At 55.1% G+C, this 26,321-nt stretch overlaps 2 protein-coding genes across 9 annotated transcripts in view; one reads left to right on the plus strand and one right to left on the minus strand.

Moving 5' to 3' along the window:
• Positions 1–3,210, plus strand: part of NCOA6 (nuclear receptor coactivator 6) — a 44,015-nt gene extending 40,805 nt beyond the window's left edge. For 4 of the 6 annotated variants that reach the window (XM_084218188.1, XM_084218192.1, XM_084218191.1 and 1 more), the window contains one exon: positions 2,033–3,210. In XM_084218188.1, coding sequence (XP_084074314.1) covers positions 2,033–2,142 — 110 coding nt within the window. In that variant the 3' untranslated portion in view covers positions 2,143–3,210. The remainder of the gene's footprint in view (positions 1–2,032) is intronic. The other 2 variants (XM_084218189.1, XM_084218190.1) reach the window with 2 other exon arrangements.
• A 2,616-nt stretch (positions 3,211–5,826) lies between these two features.
• The window catches only part of TP53INP2 (tumor protein p53 inducible nuclear protein 2), a 46,280-nt gene continuing 25,785 nt past the window's right edge, over positions 5,827–26,321 (minus strand). For 2 of the 3 annotated variants that reach the window (XM_084217722.1, XM_084217723.1), the window contains 3 exons: positions 18,157–18,479; positions 14,765–15,074; positions 5,827–13,263 (listed from right to left, as the gene is read on the minus strand). In XM_084217722.1, the coding sequence (XP_084073848.1) occupies positions 13,011–13,263; positions 14,765–15,074; positions 18,157–18,280 (687 nt within the window). In that variant the 5' untranslated portion in view covers positions 18,281–18,479 and the 3' untranslated portion in view covers positions 5,827–13,010. The remainder of the gene's footprint in view (positions 13,264–14,764; positions 15,075–18,156; positions 18,480–26,321) is intronic. The other variant, XM_084217724.1, reaches the window with a different exon arrangement.

Genomic DNA, 26,321 nt, shown 5'->3' on the forward strand with positions numbered 1-26,321 from the left:
CGGCCCAGTGCCAGGCTGAAGCTAATTCTGTCAGCTTCTTGTGTTTAAGGGATAGAAAAATGCTGATGGACCAAAGTTATACAAGAGAGTAGAGAGAGACCGTCAAGAGGCAACATTCGACCACTATTTTAAAGATAATGTACAGAACAAAGAGGTACTGATATAAAATGATTATAAAAGGAAGTTGAGTTGAATTCAGCCACCATTTCCATACTGGAGGTACTGAAGTGTGATGCTAAGAATACTGTGCTGTCAGAGTTTCAGAGAAGCATTCCAGCTTTACGTCATTGTGCAATGACTCCCAAAGATTACACAGGGGACCTGTATGTTCTGCACTTTTGTGACTGCTGAATTTAATTATATTTACTTCTTGTGGCAGGACTGTGCAGAAGAATCTGAGTCTGTATTGTAAAAATAAATTCTCTTTCATGATTGTGAAAAAAAGTTTGAAAAATGTGAAGCCAGTGTAAAATCCCTGCCTGCGTTTGAGGGGATCTGCAGCGTGTGACCCGCCCCACACGCTGTACTGGGTAAACCTAAAGATGACAACCAGTGACACTTCCAATTCTGAAAATGTGGGAACGGGAAAGTGCACAAATTCAAATAATACCAAAACCCCCCCAGGGGTTTGTGCTGACTGTGTAATTCATTTACCTCTGTAAATAAAACCTTTGGGTTTAAGTCGTGCATCTGAAGCTGCCGCAGCGTCCCAGGGCGTTGCTGGATGCTTGGGTGCAGTCTGCAGGGGACACCTGGCTGTGCTGCCTTACCTGTGAGCACTCAGCTGCTCCTGAGCTGTGGAGAATGAGCCAAACCAGGTGCTCTGGACAAGCTGCACATTAGTGAGGTGGCTGCAGGAGTGTCACCTGGTTTGTCACCTGTGCCTGCTCTGTTAAACATTTTTGTTAGTGAATCAGAGCTTAATTATTCTGGTTTGGTTGCTCCTGACCTCATTATGTTATCTGTGTCCTGAGAAAGCCCCTAATCCATGGTAAAAGGAATGTAGGGCTGGGAGGAGTTACCTCTTGAGGCAGAGGCTGTTTAAGTCATCATTAGGAAAAAGAAATCAGCAGGGAGAGAGAAGCAGACTTTGACCAGCTGGAGTAGGAACTTGGTGGCTGAGCCTCGGGAAGGAGGAGGCAGAAGGGTCCCTGTGAGAGGAGAGGGGCACAGCAGGGAGGGTCAGCCCTGCCCTGCCCGCTGTGTCTGGCACACTCCGGGCTGCAGGGTGTGGGAGGTGCTGGTGATGCTCCCAGGGGACTGAGGCAGGAGCTGAGTGCTGCTGGCCCGCTCCTCCTCCCCAGCACAGAGCCTTGAGCAGCAACAAGGGTGGCAGCAGCTGCTGCTGAAACTACTTCAGAGTCAGTCCTGCTGCTTGGAGGGCTCCAGGCTGGAGTGCAGCCTGCTGAGATGTTTCACCTCTGAAAATTGGAACTGTACTGGAGTTTTCCCTTTTTAGAGTACTTTGCCAGCAAGGGCTGCTTTTAGCATTTACTGTACCTTTGAGTTGGTTAAATTTTAAAACACTGATTGTTTTTTCTAATTCCACATGTAACAGCTGTGGAGTTGTACTGCTGCTATTCTAATTTTAGATGGGCTTGGAAATTTTTTTCCCTTTTGACTCTTAAAATACACACAGCTGCAATAGTTTTTGGAAAACATTATGAAGAGCCAAAGAGACATTGCCAACATTTAAAATCACATTTTTAAAAAGATCTAAAGATGCAAATGCCTTTGGTCCTTACTCTTTTTTTGTTTTGAAATGGAAACTTAGTGCCTTGATAAGTGCACTGGACACGTCATCTGCTGTCACCGCGGCCCTGCAGGTGTTCACATTTGTGTCTCTCTGCTCAGCTGTGGTCCTGTGACTCAGTGTACCCTGCAGAGACTCATTTTCCAATGACCTTCTAGGAGCTCAGGCAGCTGGGGTGCTGGCTGCCATGGCAGAGGGGTTGTGTGGCACCATCTCCTGCTGTGGCACGTGGGGGACAGCACGTGGGGACAGTGACAAACACTTGGCTCTTCTTTCCAGGCTGTCCTGTGAGGTTTGCAGGAGTGCCCAGCTCGGGGCCCAGGGGTGCCCCAGCTGCTCAGGAGTCTGTCCTGGTGTGGGGAAATCCACCAGAGCACACACTCTGGTGAGAGTTTGGAACAATGGCAGGGCAATCTGTGCCCCTCTGGGGAATGGCTTATGGGCTGCATATCCATGCTTCTTTTCTTCTCTTGATTTCAGAAACGAATGCCAGTGCAATGCAGTCAAAAAGAAGAAAATCCAAGTAAATTACTGCATGGAAACATGAGACTTGTAAATGAGTGTGAATTTACCAATAGCAATTTTGAGCTGTGATTTTTGTTTTTTAAATAAAATTCTGTACAGTAAGTAATTTTAATATTATACTGTTCCCAATAAATGATTTTTTTTTTCTAAAAACCAGATAAATAGATATAAAAACTGGGTTCTTCTAAAATCCCCTGGATTTGCAAAGTGAAGTCAGGGTTAGCACATTAGGGTAATGTGTTTGTATGAAATGGAAGGGGAGGGGAAGACAATTGTAAATTTATTTGTTTCCACTTTTCATAAACAATTTAGAATACAGGGTTGTCATTTTTAGGTATTAAAATAATGTAATGTGCTGTTGTTTAAGTACTGTATGTGAATAGCAGTCAGAGGGTTTATAAACAAACCCCATGTTGTTTGGAAATGTAAATAATTTTTATTATATAGTCGATCTGATGTATTTGTTGTAGAAATGGACCAGTGAAACAAAAAATAAATTTAAGGGTTTGTATAATGTGGAATCCCTCATGCTCTAAATAAATGTTATTGTCCTATAAATTGGGTTGAATTATTATTAGCAACAACAGCAGCATCATTCCAAACAGGAGGATTGGAGGGATTATTTAGAGCTCTGGGTCTGCAAGCTCCTTATATGTAGCTTCAGCAAGGAATTTGTTTAACCACAAACAAATTAAGTGATGCAGCTGCTCCTGCAGAGCAAGGGAGCACGGGAGGGGCTCCCTGCTGCCCCCGGGGCTGCCCAGGCAGCAGAGGAGCCCCAGCAGCCTGGCTCCCACCGAGGGCAGCTCAGCAGGAGACGGCTCAGTCCCACAGCAGCAGCAGCATCCCCCGGTCTGGAGCTCTGCTGCCATGGAAAGTGGGTCAGGCTCCTTCCTGGGAGCTGCTGGGGAGAGCCCAGAGCCCGAGCTCTGTGCACACACTGCCACCTCTTCTCTTTCTTGCTGAAGTTTAAAAATATGTATCTGAAAATGCTGATTAAATATAAATTGTTATTAAATAGAAGTTGTCAGCTTTTATAATCACAGAAATTAGCTATTTGTGCACAAGGTAGCAGGCACTGAGCGAGGCCAATGTCACAGGATCATTGGGGTTGGAAAAGTCCTTTAAAACCATCAAGTCCATCTGTTCCCCTAGCACAGCCAAGGCCACTAACCCATGTCCCCAAGTGCAGCATCCACACATTTTTAAAATCGCTCCAGGGATGGGGACTCCTCCATTGTCCTGGGCAGCCGTGCCAGGGACTTGACAGCGCTCTTCCATTAAGAAATTATCCCAATATCCAACCTGAACCTCCCTGGTGCCAACTGAGGCCATTTCCTGTCATCCTTGTTCCCTGGGAGCACAGCCCGACCCCACGCAGCTCCACCCTCCTGTCAGGGAGTTGTGCAGAGTGAACATTTCCCCCCAGTCTCCTTTTCTCCAGGCTGGGCCCTCCCAGCTCTCTCAGCTGCTCCTGGTGCTCCAGCCCCTTCCCCAGCCCTGTTCCCTTCTCTGGATACACTCCAGCCCCTCAATGCCTTTCTTGCCATGAGGGGCCCAAAACTGTCCTCAGGACTGGAGGTGCCTCCCCAGTGCCCAGCAGAGGGGACAGTCACTGCCCTGGTCCTGCTGTCACCCCGTGGCTGGTACAGGCCAGGTGTCGTTGGCCTCTTGCCCACCTGGGCACACCTGGCTCTTGTTCAGCTGCTGTCACCAACACTCCCAAGGCCTTTCCCACCAGGCAGCTTCCAGGCACTCTTCAGTGTTCCCATCCTACCTGCCAGGGCGTGGCTGCTCCTGTCCCTGCACAGGCACAGCTGATGTGGGTACAGGAGCCCCCCTATCTTTGCTGGGTCCCCACTCTCCCTTGAGGCTCACCCTGCTCCGTGCTCGATGCTCCTGTTGCTGCTCAGGTTGGGTGGGAAGCTTTGGAAAATGAGGACAGAGTCCACAAAACTGGAAGGTCTTCACAGAAAAGGTCCCCATCCCAATAAACCAGGGGAAGAGAGGGGATGTGCTTCGGTTTGTGGGAAATACCACCCTGTGGGGAGCAGACAGGCTTGAGGTCAGGGTCACCATTTACAGGGACATGGACCTTGGGAAAGAAGATCTGCAAGATCTGACCACTGGGAAGGAGCCTTGGAAAGACCAAAGGGCCCCTGTGCTGGTCCTCTGAGCAGTGCTGGACTTGGGAGCAGCTCACAGTCCTGGAGGAGAGCTGGGCCAGGCTGTGGGCAGGGAGGGTAGCCCGTGGGGCAGGGAAGTGATCCCTTGGCATTTGGAGATCTGGGATGATATCACCTGGTTTCCACCTCCCACCCAACCACGAGATGTTGATAATGTGGACAAGACAGGGCCACCAGGATGGCCTGGGCTTGGAACACCCGACCAAAAAGAGACATTGAGGGAGATGGGCTCCATTGCCCTTTTGTGCTCTGCAGAAGATGGAGCCAGGATTTGACAGAGATGTGGGCTGGGAGACAGGGACAGACACCACCAGGACAAATGGAAAGAGAGGAGCTTCTGACTGAGCAGCAGAAACTATTCCCCCTGGGATGCAGTGGCAGGATCTCTCTGTGGTCTGAATTCAGGAGCAGGAATGTTGGACTGGACCTCCTGAGCTCCCTCCATCCCAATAACCCTAGGCTTTGTCTCCAGCTGCCAAATTTGATTTTCCCATAAGAAGGTTTATCAAAGCTATGAAAGCTCACTCCCAGCTATTTTTTTCATTCCCAGTTTCTAATCTAACATTTCTCTGAAGTGCTTTTCCCAGCAGCTGGGGGGCCACAGGTGTCTCCTTGGCTTGGCTCTGCTGGAGGAGCTGGCACAGCCACTGGGCTGGGCAAGCCCCATCCCACCCCTGCCCAAAGCTGCTCATGGCCATGTCTCCTCTCATCCTGAGCATCTCCAAGGCTCCTCAACCTCTCAACCTGCTCCTGTGGCCACCCACCCTTGCAATGAAAAAGCATTTTCCTATCTTTAAGAGAAATTTCTTTTTACTTCAGTTTGTGCCTCTCACCCTGTCCCTGCACTGAGAATGTTCCAGTTCTGTTTCCTGCACTTGCCCCATCAGTAATCTGCACACAAGGTGGGATCTCCCTGAACCTCCTCCAGGCTGGGCAGTCCCAGCTCTCAGCCTCTCCTCATCTCCAAGCCCTTAATCACCTTGGAGGCATCTCTGCCTCTCCTGGGTGCTGAGAACATCTCACACTGTGCTTGGAGAAACAGCTGATGCTGCAGAGATTGGCTGATCTGGGATTTTCTCAGGGCAATCGACATCTGCTTTAGCTCTGTCATTATCTGCTGAGTTGTAAGGTTTGGTAATGGGGAGGGAGAAAAATCCCCTGCAATCCCTCAGCCTGTGCCATCCTCTCTCCTGTGTGTCCTTGTCTTCAAAGGGGATGTTTTTCTGTTATTTGTCATTCAAACCATTGACTTTTAAAACCATTTTTAAAAAACCAAAGCATTTTGCAGACAGATTTAACTTGCAGGCTTTAGAGGAATACACATAAAATAGATTTTAAATATATATTTTTTTATTTCTTGTGATTTTTCTTTATATTAGATTTTTTTTTTCAGTCAAGAGACAGCATTACAACCTAACAACCAAAACCAGGTTACACACACACAGGCACACTACACAATGTGTCCCAGGCAATCGACACACAGCAAATGTTTACACAATGTCCTACGAGGAGGAGACGCCCCTTCCTACGAACCCTGCTTACACCAACTGAACACATAACACACAAGAAGGACGGATTTCGTTAGCTTCGACTTCCAGACGAGGTCTCAGTCCTACAGCACAGGTGATGTAAAAACGTGGGGCTGGTTTCTCCCTCTTCTCCCAGACCCCGTGGCGGCTGTGCCACGCCAAAGGCTGCCCCGGGCACCGGCGGGAGGGCAACGCAACATTCTCGGGGCATTTCGGGGAAGGCTTAAGGCAACCTTGTCAACCACGGAACAGCCATCTGTGCTGCTGCTCCCGCAGCCTCCTGCTGCTCCTGCTCCTGCTCGCTCTCCAAACACGGCCCCGTGGGCAACTGGGGTTCAGAGCTTTTCAAAGCTGCCTAAGAGATTTAGTATATCCAAAACGCTAAATGCTTTCTAGCAAAAAAAACCCCAACAAAACAAAAAAAAAACCACAAAACAAAACAAAACAAAAAAAAAAAAACAAAACAAAAACCCAAACAAACAAACAAAAAACCCACCAAAAAAAAAAAAACAATAAAAAAAAACAAAAGCCAAAACAAAGTTTTGGGGGCATTCATTCTGTTGGGGTTCTCTGAAAAACCCCACAGTGACTTTGAAAACAACACAGAAACACAGAAATACCGAAAACTGACTCCCTGGTCACCTCTTGCATAGGACTTGTAACTGCAGTTCAGTGATTTTTTTTCAAGTTCTGTAATTGTGTTAAAAAAAGATGCCAAACCATGAAAAAGGGTGAAGGCACATGTACAGTCAGTCAGCCCCACATGGGGGAGGGCAACGTGTGGGCAAGAGTTTGACAAGCAGGTACCAGGGGTGGATCCACACAGAGAGAATATTGCAGTGCTCAGTGGCTCTGTGCAAGGACAGTTCTGACACCAGAGGAAATGTCACTGCTACACCTTGTGCTGCTCCCTCGTCCCCAGACTTCCCGAAGCACAAAGCTGAGGACAAGAATTCAGCGAGACTTGGGCACACAGCTCACAGCTTCCCAGCAAGGGTACATGAGGTGAATGTGAAAGAGCAGAGGAGCTTTGGGCTCCCCTGTGCAACCCATTTTGAAGCTACACTTGGAATTTACTGTGCTGTTTCCCCCCTCATTTGCAGAGAATAAAATCTTCCCTCCCGCCATGCAATGAAATAGGGTCAGAGGGGAAGGCAGAAGGATTTTCAGGTTTAGCTGCAATAAAGTCAAAGCTTTGCAGCTCCTTTTGTGCTCTGGAGCATGGGGCAGCATCCCTGTATAAAATATGGGGTTGGAAAAGCAAACCCCTCGGCAGCCCAGGAGGTGTCAGCTCGGAATGAGTGACAGGGGACACACTTGGGTGTCACCACTCTGCACAGAACTGAAAAAATGGTCACACATAAAAGCCTCCTCTGCTATTGAATGGAGCTGCTCATCCTCGTCATCCTCATTCCTCTAAGGAGAGGGTGATGGTCAATGACAAACGTTTTCAAGAAGCAAAAGGAAAGGCTGATGGAACAGGGAGAGCTCCTGGCCAAGCGTGTGCAGCTGCCCCGAGCCCACGGCCGGGAGGGCTCTGGGATCCTGGGGACAAGCGGGGAGAAGGTGGCAGCTCCAGTGGGGCTGAGGACACCTCCCAGCAAGGAAGGGACTCTGCAGGCAGGCAGAGCCCTTCCCACTGCTGCATCCAGCTCCTACAGCCACGTTCAGGCAGCTTGTGGCAGCCACTCCAGTGATGGGAACGGGATGGAGATGGAGCCCAGGAGGACAAGAGGAGGTTACTGACTTTGTATGGAGCAGATCTGAGAGGTGGGAAGCTCCACCTTGAAGAAGACAAGCCCTGAGGGGATCAGCCCCTTTTAAGGGCCATTCCTGTCCCTGGTAGGTCTGCCTGTGGCAGTCCCCTGGGAGGGGGCTGCTGCCAGAGCCATGGATGTCCCTCCTCAGGATCTGGTCCCTGTCTGTGGCTGTGCTGAGGAGTCACCACAGTCCATGGTGGAGAAGGGCTTGGGGGGAAGCTCTGAGAAGCTGGGGAGATGCTGGGCTGCTGATGCTCCCCTCCTGCCACCAGCAGCTATTGCTGAGTGCATGCAACAAAGGAGGAGCAGCAAACTGGAGGCTGGGAGTGGTGCCAGCTGACAATCCCTGGTGGCTCGAGGGTCCCTGTGGCACCAGCTGGACATGGATGGCCTCCTGTTCACCCAGAGTCAGGGAAGACTCGAGGACTGCCAGCAGCCAGGGCAGTGGGGCTCGGTGCTGCCTCCTGAAATAGGCTGAGAACCATTTCTCTTGACTTGAGGTGACTTATGTCTTACTGACTCCTAATTATTAGATGTTTATTCTTTGGGGACTCACTTGTTTTTCAATAAATTCACACAAAATTTAATTTTCATTTTTTGCCTGGCAATGGAATTGATGCTGATCCAGAGGGGCAACAGCAAAGCTGTGGGACTCAAGCCTAGAACCTCACTGGAGTATTTTTTATCCTTTTCTTCTTTCCTTACTGGTGTGGTAAGACATCTAAGTGGGTATTTTGCTCCCCATTAGGGCTGAATAGAAGAGGAAAAAGTACTAGTATGATGTAAATGTAAAATTATTGATTAGAAACAAGCCTAAAGAGAGAAGATTCCCATAGCAGTGATCTTTGGGATGAACCATGCATTGATGTTCTGCACAATGAGAAGGAAACATGGTAAGAACTCCCATGGAAAGAACTGTTTTCCTTCCAGACCAAGCTTTTGCAGCAGAGTTTCTTAGAAAGAGCATTTGTGAGTGCAAGTTTCAGAGCAGCAGGTGAGGAGGATTTTTCCCCCACTCCCTCGGCATCCCTCCAGCCTTGCGGCGCCAAGCAAGAGCAAGAATTTGGTGTGAGAACTTTGCTGTGGCTGCTGGTGAGGGGTCCTGAGTGTGCCATGGCCACAGCTTGGCCAGTGCAGCAAGCACAGCCTTGGGGGCACTGGTGGCCCTGGTGCAGCCCAAGAGGTGGCACTTCCCCAGCAGGGCTGTCCCTCCTGTCCCATCACACTTTGAGGGTTCATCCTCCTCATCTGCCAGAGCAGAGCCAGGCAAGCAGAGGCAAATCTTGCTTGGAGAAGATCCCTGCACCACGGGGGCTTCAGTGGTGGGAAGATTCTTCCCTCCAGAAGGGGTCTCACAAACTCCAGCAGTGCTGAGAGCGCTGTCCCAGCCTGCCCCAGTGCCCTGCTGCCCATCTGAGCCGGGGCTGGAGCCAGCTCAGGGGTCTGAGCCCAGCACTGACACACGGCCCAGCAAAGCTGGCATTTACTGAACAGGGATTTGCCCAGGCCTCTCCACTGGGAATTCTTTCCTTTTTTATGCTTTCATTGTAAGAAACACAAAAATTTCTTTCAGTTGCCTGCATCACCATTACCCCAGGTGATCATTTCAGTGGCTTCCCCATCCTGGCTGTGCCCTGATCCCTGTGATGTGGTGGGTCAGGCCACAACACACAGTCCTGCTGCACTTCCCAAACCCCAGGAGCTCAGTGCTGAAAATCTGTACCTGGTTGCTCACAAGACAGTCTAAAAGGGGACCAGCCACATTTGGCTGTGAAGGTGAATTTTCAGGTCATGAACAAATGAAGAGGGGCTGCAGCCCAGGAATGATCCCACCACAAATGGCCACAATTCCTTTTTCACACTGGGGTGTCAGAGCACCCTGCAGCTCCTGTCACCACCACATGCTGCCACAGGCCACATGCCTGCAGCATCCCAGAACCAAACCCCACATTCTAACAGAGAAGCCTGGGAAAAAGACATTTTTAAAGACCCCAGCAGATTGGTTTGTCCCTGAGTCCATGCTGTAGTTTCCCTCTACACAAGTACAGAAAAGAAAGCAAAACTCACCCCACCTGTCCCAGCGGGACCAGCTCAAGAGCTCCCTGCAAACCAGAACCTTCCCATTGGAAGCACCACACAGTGCATCACAAAGACTGGGTGCAAAAAAAACCAACCCAACAAACCCCTAAAAAGATCAACCCCAAAACAAGCTACTGAACACCCACACTGGGCTTTGAAATATCTACACATGCAAATGGGTGCACACACAGAAAGTTCTCAGTTCTTAAGCACCTTTCATTTGTTTTAAGATTCGAGGAGACAAAAAACCTCAGTGAAAAGGGGTTTTCTTGCTCTGGCAGCACTGGGCAGGAGGCCTGGGACCAGGCCAGGCCTTGTGCTTGCTGCTGGGCAGGAGCAGAACACTTCAGGTCTTCTGCAAAGGACAGGTTGACCAGAGCACAGGGAGGGGGGGGCACACTGGGGGTGACAGTCGCCTGGCAAGGGCTGGCAGGTGAGTGTTGGGTGTTAATACATGGCAAGAGTGCAAACAACAGAGGGGACTTGCAGGAGCTCATTTGCTGTGGTTTGTGCACTCTGCTGACCCACCAGAGGCTCAGGGTCTGGATTAACCTCTTCATGAAAACATTATTAATAATTTATTAATCTTTTATAAACATACTCTGGATATAAAGTGTGGTAATAGTTCTGCTTCATCTCCTGTGCTGGCTGGGCACAGAGTGATGAAAGACATCTCAGACTGGCACAGAAAGAGTTCGAATTTGCTTCTGAAAACCAGGACAGAGGAAGAAGATCACCTGTTTGAAATGGGCACTGGGGGCCGGGTGCTGGTGGCAGTGCCAGGCTGAGACAAGTCCCCCAGGAACACGGCCAAGGGCTGGCTCACAGCAGATGAGAAGGGTGCACGGGAGGGTTTCCAGAAGGGAATTTCTCCTGGGGTACCATCTCCAGCAGTTGGGCAGGCACAGGAGAGCCCGGCAGGTGAGACATGGCAGGATCTGCCTCGGGGCCACTGCTCCCCCAGCCCGTTCCTCTGGGAGCTGCTGAGGGGGCAGTGGGGTCACAGCCAGCCTCTGATTTCTGGAGTGCTCCAGAGGGACTGGCAGCAGGAGAATTTGTAGTGGAAACCAAGCTGGGGGCTGGACAGTGCTTGGCTTCTGCCCTTCTTGATGTGAGCTGGGCCAGAGAGAAAATGCTTCCTCCATGGCTGCCGCCCAGCGGCCCCAGAGCGGCGTCAGCGGGGACGGGAGGGCAGCACCCAGCCCAGCTGGGCTCAGCCCCTGCCCTGCACTGCCCTGCTCCCAGTCCAGCCCAGGCATCACTGCAGGGGCAAAAAAAGGCATTGAGTGTGGAGCCCAGGCAGCCAAAGGATGTAAACGCTCCCCGGGAGCCGGGGATGCCAGTCTCTTCACCCGCAGGGAGATCTGGGGGGGTCAGAGGGACAGAGGCTGCGGTGGGGCCCGAGGAGGGGGGGCAGTGCCCAGGGCACCCAGTTCCACCTCTCGGGATGCTCCACTCTGTGCTGCCCAGCTCTGTGGTTTTGGGAAAGCTGAGGCAGTGGAGTGAAGGGGAAATGCTGCAGGGCAGCAGCAGCAGCAGCAGCTGGCTCCTACGGTCCAGGCTGCCTGGCCCGGAGCTAGGGGCTGCTACTAAGAAGGTTCATTTTGGCTTTAATCTCATTAAAAGAATTAATAACTATCAGCTGTCTCAGTTTGGGCTCACCACAATTCCTTCAGCCGAGGCCCCCAGCTGATATTAAGGGATGCAACATGGTGAGTGGAAGAACCTCTGGTGAAATCAGAATTTTCTGGAGTGTTGTGGGGGTATGTCTTGTCTCAGAGGGTGGGAATCCAGGCTGCGGGCATGAGCAGGATGCTTTCCCAGGGCACAGGGTACAAAACCAGTTCCTAAAAGGAGCGAACTGGGGGCAGATCAGCAAATTTCTGCTGGATTTGAAGCTGTCTCAGCTAGTGCTGGAGGCAGTGAAAAGCCTGGACCATGTTCTTCCAAAGGCAGAAGGAGTCCATCATGGAGAGAGGAGGGATTTGCATTAAAAATGAGCATCGCCTAGCAGTGAGTTTGGCCCTTCACAGGAAAGGATGCCATTTTTAGTAGGGAAAGAAGATGCCTCTGTCACAGCTCCTGTTACAGCAATCCTCTCACTCAGGCCTGCCTCATCCTGACTCATTGCAGTGGCTCTCAGATCCATCTTTGTCCTTACTTCAGCCTCTTCCCTCCAGCCTCCTCTTCAGCATCTCTTCACCACCACCACAGACATGCTTTGGCCACCTCGGGGAAGCTGTGCAGATCCTGCCTCCTCTCCCCTCCCGGGGACTAACACCAGGCAGGCAGCGACCCTCGGCTTAACAGAGCCTCCTCTGAGTGTCCAGGAACAGAGAGAAACATACACACACAGATAGCGGGGCTGGGGCAGGGGACTGGCTCCAGGGCCAAGGGGCTGGCTCGGAGGGGACCCCCAGCCACGGGGATGCCACCCCAGGCTGGCCACCCCTCCTGGCACAGTAGCCAAGGGCACGGCGCTGGGACGGTGCTTTGATTCCTGAGATTCCTTTTAAGGTTGTTAAAAAAAACCAACACCGTGAGGCACCAGGAGCTGCCTGGCTGACCCAGCCGTGGAGATTCTACCAGCGCTTTCAACCACAAGCCCCTTCAGGACTGGCAGTGGGGCGTTATCTTATCACGGTAAAATGTAGCTAACAAATCAAGGAGGGAGAGGAGTGTTTGCTGGTTTTGCAGGGCGGAAGCATTATTTAGTGTCATTGATGAGATTTTCCTAAAAATCCCAGATCTTGTGGCTTCATTGCTCTTGTCTCTCCCGCTCGATGTCTCTGTGACATCCCAGCCAGGCTGTCCATGGAGTCATGACGTGAGGAAAGGCACTGATGTCACAGGCTTATCAGGACAAACAGGTTTCACCGGGAACAGGTGATTTCAGGAACAAGTGATTGCACCGGGAATTCTGATTTCCCGCGTGGACGCTGCCGAGGCAGCTGGGGAGGGGCAGCGTGGCCCTCCATGCCGGCGGCTCCGGGGGTCGCGGCCCAGACGGCACCGAGGGCGAGGGGAGCGGTGAGGGGACAGGAGGAAGATGAGGAGCGCGGGTCAGGCGTGCGGGCGCAGGGTGTGGAGTGAAGCCGCCGCCGTGTCCCCGGTGTCCGTGGGGGCCGCTCCCGGGGCCGGTGCCGGCCGGGGGCAGCCCCTGGGCAGCGGAGCGAGGTCAGTAGTTGCAGTGGCGCTGGCAGGGCTGGTGGACGAAGGCCCCCGGGAGCTGCTTGGCGCGGCGGGGCGGGCGCTGCCGGGCCCGGTTCTGCCGCTGCAGCGCCTTCTGGGCCAGGCGGTGCCGCTCCGCCAGCTGCTTGGCCCGCTGCGCTCGCTGCGCCTGCCCCGCCTTGTCCAGCGCCGCCGCCTTCACCGGCAGCGCCCGGCCGCGGTGCGGCACCGGCGGCTCCGGCCGCGGCTCCGGAACGTCCCTGCGGAGACAGCGGCGTCAGCGCGACGGCATCGGGCCCGCCCCGACAGGCGGGGGACACCGGTCACCGACCCCCGGCACGGCCCTCCTGCCCCACGGCTCTCCGGCCCCAGCGGCCTGCCGAGCACAGCGATGCTCCGGCAAGGCGGGCTCTGGGACACCCGAAAAAATCAAGACACCACCAAGAACTCCACTGTGTCTGAGTCCCTTGAGCCTGGTCTGTCTCCATCCCACTGTGACCCCTTTGGAGCCTTGGCTAGTCTCAGGTTCCTTTTAGCCCTTCTCTGCCCCCCTCCAGTAATGAGGCACTCCAGAACACTCTGTCCACTCTGGACATCAAGCACTGGCCCTGAGGGAGACTTTGGAAAGAGAAGTCCTGAAGGAATGGTGTCACCTAGACAGGAATGGTGTCCACTAGGCAGGACCAGTGTCACCTAACCCGATGGTGTTTTCTAGCCAAGAATAGCACCTCCCAACTAGGAATGCTGTCCCCTAACTAGAAATGCTGTCCCCTAACCAGGAACAGTCTCCTGGCCTGGGGCAAAGCTCACCCCAAATTCTTACTCATCCCCTCCCTGCTCCACTGAGGGGCTGCAGGGGAGGAGTTGGGGGGCTGGGGCTGGGGGGAAAGCAGGGATGCCATGGCACGGTGGCAGCCAGGGCTTGTTCGGCAGCAGTCGGGCTGAGCGTGGGCACGCTCCAGGTTTCCTCTGGGGGCTGCAGGGCGGGGGAGAGCAGCCTTGGGGAGAGGACAGAGCTCCAGGATGTGCCCCAGAAATGGGTGTGGAGGGCTCCAGCCCACAGGCCTGGGGGCAAAGGGGCTATTTGGGGCATTTCTGTTTAATTTCCCCACTGCTGAGCTGTTGTTTGGGGCAAGAAGTGTCCCACTCCCCACAGCTGCGGGATACCCACTCCCATGCTGGGCCAGTCTGGGGACAGGCGGGAGATTGAGGGAGGCTGCAGCACCCTCCTGCCTGAGAGACCTAGGGGTCTTCAGGGGGCCACCCTGTCCCACTGGGCTTGCTTTGCTTGGGCCATGCCTATACAAACCCCCGGTGTAAGCCCTGCCTGGCAAACCCCCCTGGACAGGTGACAGGTGGCACTGGCATTGGCAGGAGTGGCCTTGGCAGAGGTGGCCGTGCCAGGAGACCCTGCTAAGGGCAGGGGAGATGAACGCAGCCCTCTCCCAGCACAGCCCAGTGCCAAGCTCGTGTCCTGCAGCCATGGCCACCCAAATCTCCTACTGAGACCCCTTAGCAGAGGATTTTGGAGACGGCGGCTGCCAGCCACGCATGGTGACAGCTGGGGCACCCTGCCACATATGCAGTGTTCCCTGAGGTGGGTGTGGGGACGCTGATGTCCCCCACTGCCCCACTGTGTCCGTGGGTGAAACATTACTGGGCGTAGGCGGGGATTTGGGATGGCAGGACCGACCGTCCAGCCCCGGTCCCTCAGTGGGCGCTGGGGCTGCTGGCCCCCCGACACCCTCACAGTGCACTCACTCTGCAGCATCGTCCTCGGGGCCCTCCCCATCCACCTCGAGGGTGCTGGTGACGTAGACCGACATGCTGGGGTGCTCGATGAGCAGGTCCTCCATGGGGCTGCTCCCCACGCCGTCGGGGCCGGGCTCCTCTGCAGTAAAACAGGGGGGAGGGGTGACAAACCAACTCTCGTCCATCAAGCAGGGACCGGCCGGAACCGGGGAAGCAGCCAGTGGCGGAGGCGGACCGGGGGGCGTCGGGCGGGGTCGCGCCGAGCGCCCGGTGCCGCCAGCAGCCGGGCGGCGGGCGGGGCCGGGGCGGGCACGGCTGCCTGGGGCGGGGGTGCAGAGCCATGCGGGGCGCAGCGGGGACACACACGCATACCATGGACAGTGGGGAGGGAGGGGGAGAGGGGGAGAGAAAGGGGCATCGTTAGTGCGAGAGACACCCACCGCCGGCACACCGCCACACGCCCCGGCCTGACCCCCCGCTCCGGCACGGACACGGCTCTGCCTGGACACGCCGAGCCACAGGGGGGGACACCGGCAGGGCTTACTGCAGCAAGGGGCTTTTTCCTTCTCAAAAGGAGAGAAGCTGAGGCAGTGAAAAACGCTGCTTTCTCCTTTCTGATGGCACCTGAGCCGGGCCGGGCCGGGCCGTGCCGGGGGAATGCCGACACGCCGGGGCTCACAAACACCACCCGGCACTCCGCAAACACGGAAACCGAGCACACACAGCAGAAAAACAGTCCACACCTTTTCTCTGGAAGAAATAATGGGAATAAATTCTTCAGCAAAGGTTTTCACTGTGCCTTCAACTCCAGCCTGTTAGAGGCCAAATTTTGAGTGGCTGATCCAGAGGCTGACACCCCCCATGCCTTCCCTTCCTCACCTCCGCCTGGCAGCAGCACTTGGGGCTTTTCTCGGCTGCCTGTGCTAGGAATTACCGGTGCTGTAATGGGCAGGGAGCATCAGCAAATGTGGGGATGCCCACACCCACTGCCAGACTCACCAGGGGGATTTGAGGGAACTGGGGAGGGGGGAGGCAGTGCAGTATCTACATGGACCTGCAGCTGGATGAGGGAGCAGGAGGAAGCGCAGATGAAACTGTTCTTGTGCAGAGAAACAGAGCATGGGGCTGGGTATTCCTGGCTCGGTGCATCCCCAGCTCCTCCTGCAGCCCTCCCCAGCCCAGGGCTCAGGACAGGCCACAGTTGGCCTTCCAAACACGAGAATGTCTTTCTCCAGGTTAGAGGATATCAGCCTATTAATAGATGTTGACATGCCAGGCTGGAGATTGTCAGCCTGGGGACAGGCACCGAGCTGGGCTGGAGCAGCACTCCCACAAAGGGCACAGAGAGCATCCTGGGCACTGTGCCCATCCTTTGCCAAGGTGGGGTTTAATGTCACAAAGCAATATTTTGGGATCCTCAAGTACCTCAGTGATGCAGCCACCTCCTGGGAAATGCTCTTTGCTCTCTCCCTGGGTGCTGAGCAGGGCCAGGCTAAGCAAGGGGGCAGGAGAAGCCCCAGAAACATTCCAGGAAGGTCTGAGTAATTCTGGTGCCTTTTCCAGCACAGGGGGCAATGACCAGGCTGGCAGAGGCTAAATCCAGAGGCTCCCTAGGCTGCCTCTCTGCTGCTGGGAGGGAGCCAGGCTGGGAGCAGCTGCTGGCCAAGACAGCTCCAAGGGAAAGGATGGGGCTCCGGGTTTGGTTCGTGGAGTGTTTGGTATAACTCAAGCCCCAGAAATAGAGCTGAAAGAATCTGGTCCCCCACTGTTCAGGGACTGCTGTGGGAACAGAGTGCAGCTGAATTAGCAGCAGGGTGCCATTCACAGGCAGACACTGCTGGAAGCCAGCACTGCACCGAGAGCCAAGGCACTTCCCTGGGAAAACGTGGGAGTGTTTTGTGCCAGAGTCAGGCCCTGGTCCCCTGTGAGCCATCTGCAGCCTCGACCCAGGGATCAGGGCACAGCATTTCTCTGGCTGGGGAAGCTCCTGGCTCCTCCTGGCATGCCTTAGGCTCGCTGCAGCTGCTGCCAGCTGGCCCTGACACATGGCAGCTGCATGCCCACTGCTCCAGGGACCTCCTTGCAACAACCCCCTGCCATGGCACTGCCCTGACCCTCCCTGGACGGGCACCTGAATGCCCAGAGCAGAGGGGAGCCTCCACAGCTGCCCATGCCCACACCACCCATCACCTCCAGCAGCTCTCCAGTGCTCCCACCAGGCATGGGGCTGGCCCCGTCCCCCATCCCAGTCTTGTCCCTGCTCTGGTCCCTTCTCCAGGTCACTGCATATGGGAAAAAAACCCCAATGAACAACTTGAATAACAAAAATAAGCATGGGGAACAGGCAGGGAACATCTGCCCAGAGACCTGCTGCCTGCAAGAGGGAGGACAAACCCCCTCCTCCTAAACCTGCAGGACACATCTGTGGTCCCCTGAGCTGGGGCCTCTCAACCAACCAGAGGCTACCAAAGCAGAGCACGGCCATCAGGAGCTCCTGCACAGGCGGGAGGGTTTGTCTCTAATTGCTGCTGGATTTGCAAGGAAAAGGTCATAAAAACATCATTGCAATTGGCTGAGTCACCAATCTACAACAGAAACTCCCAAGGCCTGAACAGAGCTGGAGAAGATCTGCACAGGAGGAATTCAATCTGCCTGGTTGGTGTCACACAGGGCTCGGGATGGCTCTGGGAATGGGGAGCCTGGTGGGCTCTCTAGGTACAAACATCCCTTGTGCTTGGCATGGACAGTGGCAATAATTTGGGAAGATAACACCCATGGAGCTGAGATTTACTCCTCTCAAATGACCCAAGCATGGGCAGATCCCTGGTGGCACATCCCCAGCTGGAACAGGCACCCACCTGCCCTCCCATGGGGACAGCCCCATCCCCCCAGCAGGACTGGGGTGTCCCAGGGGAACAGGCTCCCAGTGTGCTTTCAGCAGGGCCAGGGCAGGGAGCAGCTGAGCTTGGCTCCTCCTGGAAAAGTGCTGCTGTCCAGGGCACAGCCTGCCAGGGCTGGGACCCCTCCCCACCGACCCCCATGGGCAGCATCACCCCAAAAGTCTGGGTGATGTCCCTGCCTTGCCAGGCTCCCCTCCTGGCACAGAGGCACCTGGAGCCTTCTGGGCAGCAGCAACCCCAGCTGGAGATGCTGATGCTGCTCCCACAGTGGCAGAAAGTTGAGAACCATCACTGGGAGAGGAAAAGGAAAAGGAGGAGCAGGTCACAGGCTGCTGCAGTGACCACAGGGCTGGGCACCACGGGCAGAGCATGGGGACCAGGGGAGAAAAAATGAAAGGCAGAGCTGCTCCCATGTGGTGTAAGCTCATCTGCAGACACCCAGCTCTGGAGAGACAAGGTGCAGCAGAGGCTGTGGGAAGACAGTTCTGTTGCTTTGCTCACCTGCAAGATCAATTATGAGCCAGCCATCCTCCTCCTCCTCTTCCTCGACAAAGGGTTTGGGCTCCTCCAGGCCCTCTGGCGTGCTGCTGTCACTGAAGAAGAGGCTGGTGAGACGCTGAAACATGGTGGGGAGCAGTCCAGCAGGATGGACAGAGCTACTGCTGGGCACCAGCTTCCAGACACAGACACAGGAGAGATGGGCAGGGAGGGGAGAAAGAGCCCTCGAGGTGTCAGTGACAGAGATGTTTGGCTGCCAGAGGAATCAGAGCTGAGCAGTGTGCAGTGCAATTGTGAGGTGCTTCACCTGGCTTCAGTGCAAAGGCCTGGAAAAGGGAGAGAAAAAGGAACAGCACATTAAACCAGGCTGACAGTGTGGCCCTCCCAGGGGCATCCCAGGGGCTCGGATGGGCTCAAGGGGATAGCAACAGGTGCCTCTGGCACTGACCTGTGCCATGGGCTGTCCCAGCTGGTGCTGTATCTGAAGCAGCACTGGGTGCCTGTGCCTGCAGCCCCCACTTGCATCAGGCCCTCATTGTGGCCCCATCCTCATGGGTGGGGTGTCCCAGGAGACCCATCCCCAGGAGCTGGCAGGGACAGAGCAGACAGTGTCCCTAAGTCAGGCAAATATGCCAAGCTCCTGGCAGGGGGCAGGACGAGGACAGCATTGTCACAGAACCCCAGACTGGTTTGGACTGGGAGGGACCTTGAAGGCTCATCTCCTTCCACCCCCTGCCATGGCAGGAGTACCTTCCACTATTCCAGGTTGTTCCAAGCCCCATCCAACCTGGCCTTGGACACTTCCAGAGATGGAGCAGCCACAGCTTCTCTGGACAACCTGTGCCAGGGCCTCAGCACCCTCACAGCCAAGAATTCCTTCCCAATATTCCATCTAACCCTGCCCTATGCCAGTGGGAAGCCATTCCCCCTTGTCCTGTCACTCCAGACCCTTTTCCCAAGTCCCTTTCCTGATCTGCTGGAGCCCCTTTAGGCCCTGGAAGGGGCTCTAAGATCTCCCTGCAGGTGAGCACCCTCAGCCCTCCCAGTCAGGCTCCAGACCTGACAGACTCCAGCCCTTGGAGCATCTTTATGGCCTCTTCTGGACTCACTGCAGCAGCTCCACATCCTTCTGATGCTGGGTTCCCAGGGCTGGAGGCAGCTCTGCAGGTGAGATCTCACCTGGGTGGGCAGAGGGGCAGAATCCCCCCATCTGCTGCCCACCCTGTGGGGACATGCCCAGGATGCTGCTGGCTCTCTGGGCTGCCAGCACACACTCTTGTTCACACCCAGCCTCTCATCCCAGCCCTTTGTGGGTCTCTGCTTCACCTCTGCTCAGCTCATCACTGTTCTGTCCCTGGGAAAGCAGGCTCCCTCCACTGTGGGGGGAGGTCAGCACTCATTCATTCCATTAATGTCTGCCAGGCTCCTGGCAAGGCACAGGAGTGGCAGCCAAAAGGTGCAGAGTATTATTTGTGTGCTATTTGTGTGCCTCTTGGTCCAGAGACATTAAAAGGGCATGAAAAGGACAGAAAATGCCAGCAGGAGCTCAGTGCAGTGAGAGGGACAGCTGGGTGCTGCCGTGCTTGGCACATTGATGTGGGTGCATTGAAAGGGAAGATCCCCATTTCAGGCAAAGCCCAGGTCAGAACCCTGTCCACCAAGGGGCCATGGAGCCCCAGGGATGCTCCACCCAGAGAAACTCCACCTGCTCCAGGCAGATGGGAATGGAAAGGGTACAGGGGCACCACGTGTCCATGCACACCCCAGTCCTCCAGCAGGACAAGTTCTAGCTCTGCCCTGCTGCCCCGTGGCTTCCCCAGTCCCAACACCCTGCAAAGGTGGCTGGCCTAAGCCCTGGGGTTCTGGGGCTCAGGCACTCTTTTCTTCATCCCTGTGGGATGGAAATGCCTTTTGCAGTCTCTCAGGTGCCTTGGGAGGAACAACATCTGCTCTACAATGCAGAAAATGAGAAACCAAAGGAGCCTTCCCCAGGGATGGGATCCCCTGAAGCTCAGGGCCTCTGATCTCAGACACTTCTAGCTGTAGAAGGGAGTGATGGAGCATGAAGCAGCCCTGCAACAGCCAGCTCTCCCTCCCTGGCATGGCCAGGGCAGCAGTGTGACCCCACCTGTCCCCTGGAGCAGCTCCCTGGTGGCTCCAGTTGCCCCAGAGGCACAAGGCAGACCATGACCTCAGCCTTGTCCCCTGCAGACTGCAGTGCTCAGGGCTCCAGCCCAGCTTCCCACTCACTCAGGGATGGCTGAGCTGAGGCTTGTGGAGACTCTCACCAGGAAGAACAGGAGGTCAGAGACGATTCTGCTCTGTGTCCTGAGAGGGAGGCACTGAGCAGGGAGGGTTTGAGCACTGGGCCATGACAGAGTTGTTTCTCTGCCCTCACAGCCCCCTTGCCCATGCTGTTACCCTGCAGTGCTATCAGCGAAATCAGCCAGACACCCCCTACACCTGGATCATCAAAGCACATTCAGGAAAGTCAGGGAAACAACAGCAGAGGGGCAGGTGCCCAGCTGGGCTTTGGCTGCACTCTGGTGGGCTCCACTCCCAGCTCGGTGGGAGCTGCCCCCCACAGGATGCCCACGTGCCCCCAGGAACAGCTCAGGCTGGCAAAGGCCACCCTGGCCAGCCCCGAGGGTGCGGGTGGCCACAGCCCGCCAGCTCAGCCTGGAAACCTGGCACCTGCTGAGCACTGGCCTAGGCACTAAATACCTTGCAATGTGACATGAATATTAATTATTTTAAATGTTTATTAACTATCTAATTGTGACAGAAACTTCACAGCTCCCAGGTTCCTGCTGGTGATGTCCCAGAGCCTCCCACTGTTTGCTCTCCCCAGGTGCCCGGGCCGGAGAGGCTGGGGCAGCTCGTGGCAGGCAGAGGGGTCACAGGGGCCAGGCCCCCGAGGCCACCACGGCCCTGGCTCAGTGTGAGGCCAGCAGTGGGTCTGTGTGCTTATTGAGCTGGGGCACTGCCAGGCTGGCAGAAGTGCTGAGCCAAAGCTGACCCCAGTGTCAGCAGAGAAGTCCTCGGGATGACACAGTGGGGCTGGGGACAGCAGGGCCCCCTGTGCTGTGCCCCAAGCCCCAACCACACTAGGAGGACAGTGGCAATGCTTTTGACTTACCTCATGCTAGTGTCAGTCCTTGTCCCTGCCCAGATATGGATGTCACCCAACAGCAGAGCTGGGGACAAGATCTGGCACACAGGGACAGGGGAAGACAGTGGCCCCAATTTGGCTGCCAGGGCAAGGTCACCCAGAAAAGCACCCAAGCAGCCACCAGAGGTCAGGGGCTGAGGCAGGCAGGGATTTTCCCTGTTGCCTAAGACGAGTCAGCCTGGAATGTCTGGCTGCACTGAGTGCTTCCCATGCTCTGCAGCCTTGGCTTTGGGAGCCCCCGGCCAGGGGCTCATCCTCCAGCAAGCTCAAAGTCCAATGACCACTGACACAGCCAAAACCTCTTAGGTTTCCTTTGTTAAATCATGACAAAAGCTTTCACAGGACAGCAGGAAAGCTGTTCCCCCAGGAACAGCTCAGAGCACCTGCCTGCTTAGGGACTGGTCCCCAGAAAATCACAGGAAGTGAGGTAACTGGATTCCTCAGGTCCACCCCAACCCAGAGGTAATTTGTCTTTTCTGAGGACACAACAGACACTATTATTTTTGAGGACACAACAGACACTATTATTTTTGACTGCCCCCTCTCCCAAATGTAACTTCTTAAGTTAAGGCATAGGGGCTCACAGGCAGCTGCCATAGCTCTGGAGGAAGTGGGAGAAAATTAAAAGCTCCCCTAAGAGCAAAAGTTGAAATGGATCATTTTAAAGGATTGTTCCTCAAAGAATTCAAATAAGTCCCCAGCCGTCACCCTCCCCAAGCCAGGGAACGTGGGGGGGGCCCTGACCCCTTTCCTGGTGCAAGAGACTCTGTGCCACGAGTGGGCTACAGTGGTAGGACCAGCCCCATGGTGGTGCCCAGGGAGCTGCAGGAGGCTCCTGGCAAAGCTTTCGGGATCAAACCTGCAGAGTGAAGGCAGGAGCTAGGCCAAAATGCAGGCAAGGGCCAAAATGAGCATTAATCCTCCCTCTTACTTTACTCTGTCTCTGAAAATCCCAGGTTAAAGCAGCAGGATGAAGCTCTGATCTCCAGAGCTCTCGGCAGGTGTGTGGATGGCACTGAGCAGCCAGAGGGGACGGGGCACCCAGAGGGTCCTGGGCAGGCTGGAGGAGCTCACGTGAACCTCATGGAGTTCAGCCAGGCCAAGTGCAAGGTCCTGCACCTGGGTCAGGGCAGCCCCAGCAGCAGCACAGGCTGGGGCTGGCTGGGTGGGGAGCAGCCCTGGGAGAAGGACTTGGGGGTGCTGCTGGTGACAAACTGGATGTGACCTGGCCACGGGCACTGGCAGCCCAGAAACCAACCCTGCCCTGGGCTGATCCCACAGCGTGGGCAGAGGTGAGGGGGGGATTCTGCCCCTCTGCCCACTCAGGTGAGATCTCACCTGCAGAGCTGCCTCCAGCCCTGGGGACCCAGCATCAGAAGGATGTGGAGCTGCTGCAGTGAGTCCAGAAGAGGCCACAAAGTGCTTCGGGGTCTGGAGCCCCTCTGCTCTGGGACAGGCTGGGAGAGCTGGGGGCGTTCACCTGGAGAAGAGGAGGCTGCAGGGAGACCTTGGAGCCCCTTCCAGGGCCTAAAGGGGCTCCAGAAGAGCTGCAGAGGGACCTGGGACATGGGATGGAGGGACAGGATGCAGGGAATGACTTCCCACTGCCAGAGAGCAGGGATGGATGGATATTGGGAAGGAATTCCTCCCTGTGAGGGTAGGGAGGCCCTGGTTCAGGGTGCCCAGAGCAGCTGTGGCTGCCTCATCCCTGGAAGTGTCCAAGGCCAGGCTGGATGGGGCTTGGAGCCACCTGGGATAGTGGAAGGTGTCCCTGCCATGGCAGGGCTGCGGGATGAGATGCTCTGTAAGGTCCCTTCCAACCCCAAGCAGTCTGTGAGTCTGCAATCTCCCACCCCCCTAGAAGGGAGCAGCTCCTGGCCTAGGAGACCCTCCAGGCCCTCCCTGGCACCCCCCAGGCTCCTCCATCAGCTCATCATGGAGGGCTCAGGTGACCTCCCAGCCCTTCACAAGACTGGAGACTCCTTGGCCAGCTGCTGCCCAGTGAGATGGCCACGTGCCACCTCCATCCCTGCAGGGTTCACCAAGCACTTCTCTGACTGGAGCACTCAGCAGCAGATCAAGCTCTGAAGTTTATCCAGGTATTTGGAGAGCCTCTGCTTTCCCTGCAGCAAACATTTCTCCCATTTACACCAGGGCATGGAGGGCTGGCAGCCTCAATGGGAGCTGCAAGTGGGACCCAATTGTGTCCCTGACAGGGGACTGAGGTCAATCTGTGCCTTGTCATCAGGCAGAGGTGGTGCCTGCAGAACCAGTTTGGACCAGGAGATGCCTTGTCTTCCTCTCAGGTCTCTTCTTCCAGCTTTCCTGCGCCTGCAGGTGCCCCACATGCGTGGGGAGGCGTGTCCCAGGTGTCCCTGCTCAGGGGACTGCCTATGTGCCACACCCTTGGGGCTGAGCTGCTCCAGAAGCCACACACTGAGCCCCTGCTCCCTGCCAGAGCTGGGGCCACCACCACGGGACAGCTGCTATCCTTCCCAGACTCCACAAACCAGGCACTGCCAGCACAAGGGGACAGCCCACAGGGACACTCACTTGGGGACAGACAAATTTCTAAATTAATTACGTCCATCAGAATCCTTCCAGAAAGTCCAACAGCCTTTTACAACAAGCCAGGTATTAAAAATATTAAATTTAAAGTGGAAGTAAGGAAACCACAATGCATCAAGTTATTCTTTCCCCTTCAGAAAGCTCGACACAATAATTAGTTTTCTGAGTCACCGTGGCTGCAAATAACCCCAGGAGCTAAGAATAGGGAGCAGGCTGGGCAGCAGAGCCCCGGGATGCGCCGGGAGCTCGGGGCAGGAGCTGCAGCGCCGCAGGACCGGCGGCTCTCACAAGTCCCAGCGTGCAAGAAAACAGCAACTCCCCTTGGAAATGGCAACAGGCTCCCTGAAACTTTCCATAAATACTCGGCGGCGGGAGGGATGCTGCTGGCAGGCAGCAGGAGCAGCCCTTCCTCGGCACAGCTAAGAATACCCCGCGCAGTCAGCCCAGCAGGAGGCAGAGGTACAAATCAGGTGCCTTCCTCCAACCCACTTGGGAAATGGGATTCTCAACTCATTTTACCTAAATTAGACAAGCGTTTCAAAGGCTCGCTGTGCTGGGTGTAGGAAAATCCTAAACCTGGCACAGAAACACAAAACACAGAAGCGGATCCAGCAGCTGGGCAGCTCAGGGGAGTTCTGCTCATCACCCCAGAAATGACCAGTGGATCATCCCTGGGCTGTCCCTTACCCCTCCCCACCAAGGGAGGGAGCAGAGCTGGCAGGGACCTGCCTGGGACAGTTTGGTGGGGCTGAATTAACGCTGAATTAGGTCCCACAACTACTCCAGGTCCGGCTGATCCCACTGCTTTGCCAGCAGGGCCATTGATGCATTGATTCCCTTGGGGGAGCCCTGGGCACAGGGGCAGAGCTGCACCCCGAGGTGCTGCCAGCACAGACAGACTGACTCCAGCAGAACAGAGGCTGAGCCAGAGCCAGAGCCTCTTCCATGGCAGATCAGGGGAGTAGAGGGGGGGAAGGCAGAGAGCAGTTTGAAAAATCCCAAAAAACTCTTCATCATGACACTCTTCTTATTAATGGCAGACCAAGACAGGACGTGGAAGGGCTTTCCTCAGCCAGTCCAGGGTCTCAGCAGGGACTAGAGCTCCCCCATGCTCCTCCAGATCCTGCCTGAAGGAGGGGGACCCTGCAGAATGAGGAGATGTTTTTCCTGGAGCTGGTCTCTGCACGCACAGCGGCTCTTCTGTCACTGCTGCAGGAAGGTCCTTACCCCAAGGGCAAATGCGACCTCGTGCTGCTTGATATCATCACACACAGCCCTGGCAAACCTGCCAGGGGCTGGCAGGATCTTGGAAATTTTAGATTTGCCATGAGCTGTGCTATGAAATTTTAGAGCTTTCCTCTCTGGGATGCGTTGGGTGAAGCATCCCAAGGAGTGAAGCATCCCAAGGAGCTGCACACTGGGAGGGAGGGAGGGAGGGAGGGAGGGAGGGAGGGAGGGGAGCAGCCCAGCCTTACAGCCTCCCCAAATCACAGAGCCTGAACAGAACCTGGTACCCTGCACTTCCACACCACAAGAACCCCGAGCTCCCAGCAGCTCCCCCCGAGGTCACTCAGGGCTCCCCTCACCAGAGCAGGACTCGCTGTGCAGTCAGCATTAAAAACCCCTCAGATACCAGTTTGTGTCACAGGGTTTTCCAGTCTAATTACAGGCAGGTGTTCCCATTTTATTACCTGGGGAAAAACTCTTCTATTTTTCCTTTTTTGTTCATGCAGATAAGCAGCAGTTTGATGCAATGGGTTCCCAACAGTGACAGTGAGCTACAGCAGACAGCTTTTGTCTTTTTTTTGTGGTAGGTTTGTTGTTTGAGGGGGGAGAAGGGGGGTATTATGGGAGGAGGAAATACAAAAGGAGAGGAAAGATTTATTTTAGAGCAAAACAACAGAGTTCTTGGCACTCTGTAGATTAAGCCTGGTGGGAAAGGAGGTCCAGCACAGTCCTGTACCAGAGCCCAACACCTGTTTCTGGGAGGGTTTCTGGGATTGTTTCCTACCCCAGCAAAACCTCGGCCAAACAAGCAACAGCACTTGGCACCTGCCCAGCTCAGCCCTCGTTGGTGCTGCTTCAGCACTGGCTATTGCTGGGCTCAAGGGAGTTTAAGCCACTATTTTGGGATGCCAGGGTGCCAGTCTCTTTGCTCAGGTGCTCGGAGCAGGGCTGTAGCTCCCCATCACAAATATGTATATTTATGTGCATAAAAGAATTACAAGAGCACAAATGCCCTTTTTAACCTCCTTTTACACTTCACAAAGTCCAAGTTTTTCCACAATGAGTCCCCCTAGATGGGAGCAGGATTAGTTTCCAGGGCCTGCCAGGCTCAGCCTGGCAGAGAGACATGAAATCCAGAGGAAAGCTGCCCTTTTAGGACTTCAGACTTTTTTGAGCTGTGCCAAAGGAGGTGCCCTTAGAG

This window comes from Fringilla coelebs (genome assembly GCF_963513975.1).
Source record: "Fringilla coelebs genome assembly, chromosome: 18".
Classification (NCBI taxonomy): Eukaryota; Metazoa; Chordata; class Aves; order Passeriformes; family Fringillidae; genus Fringilla; species Fringilla coelebs.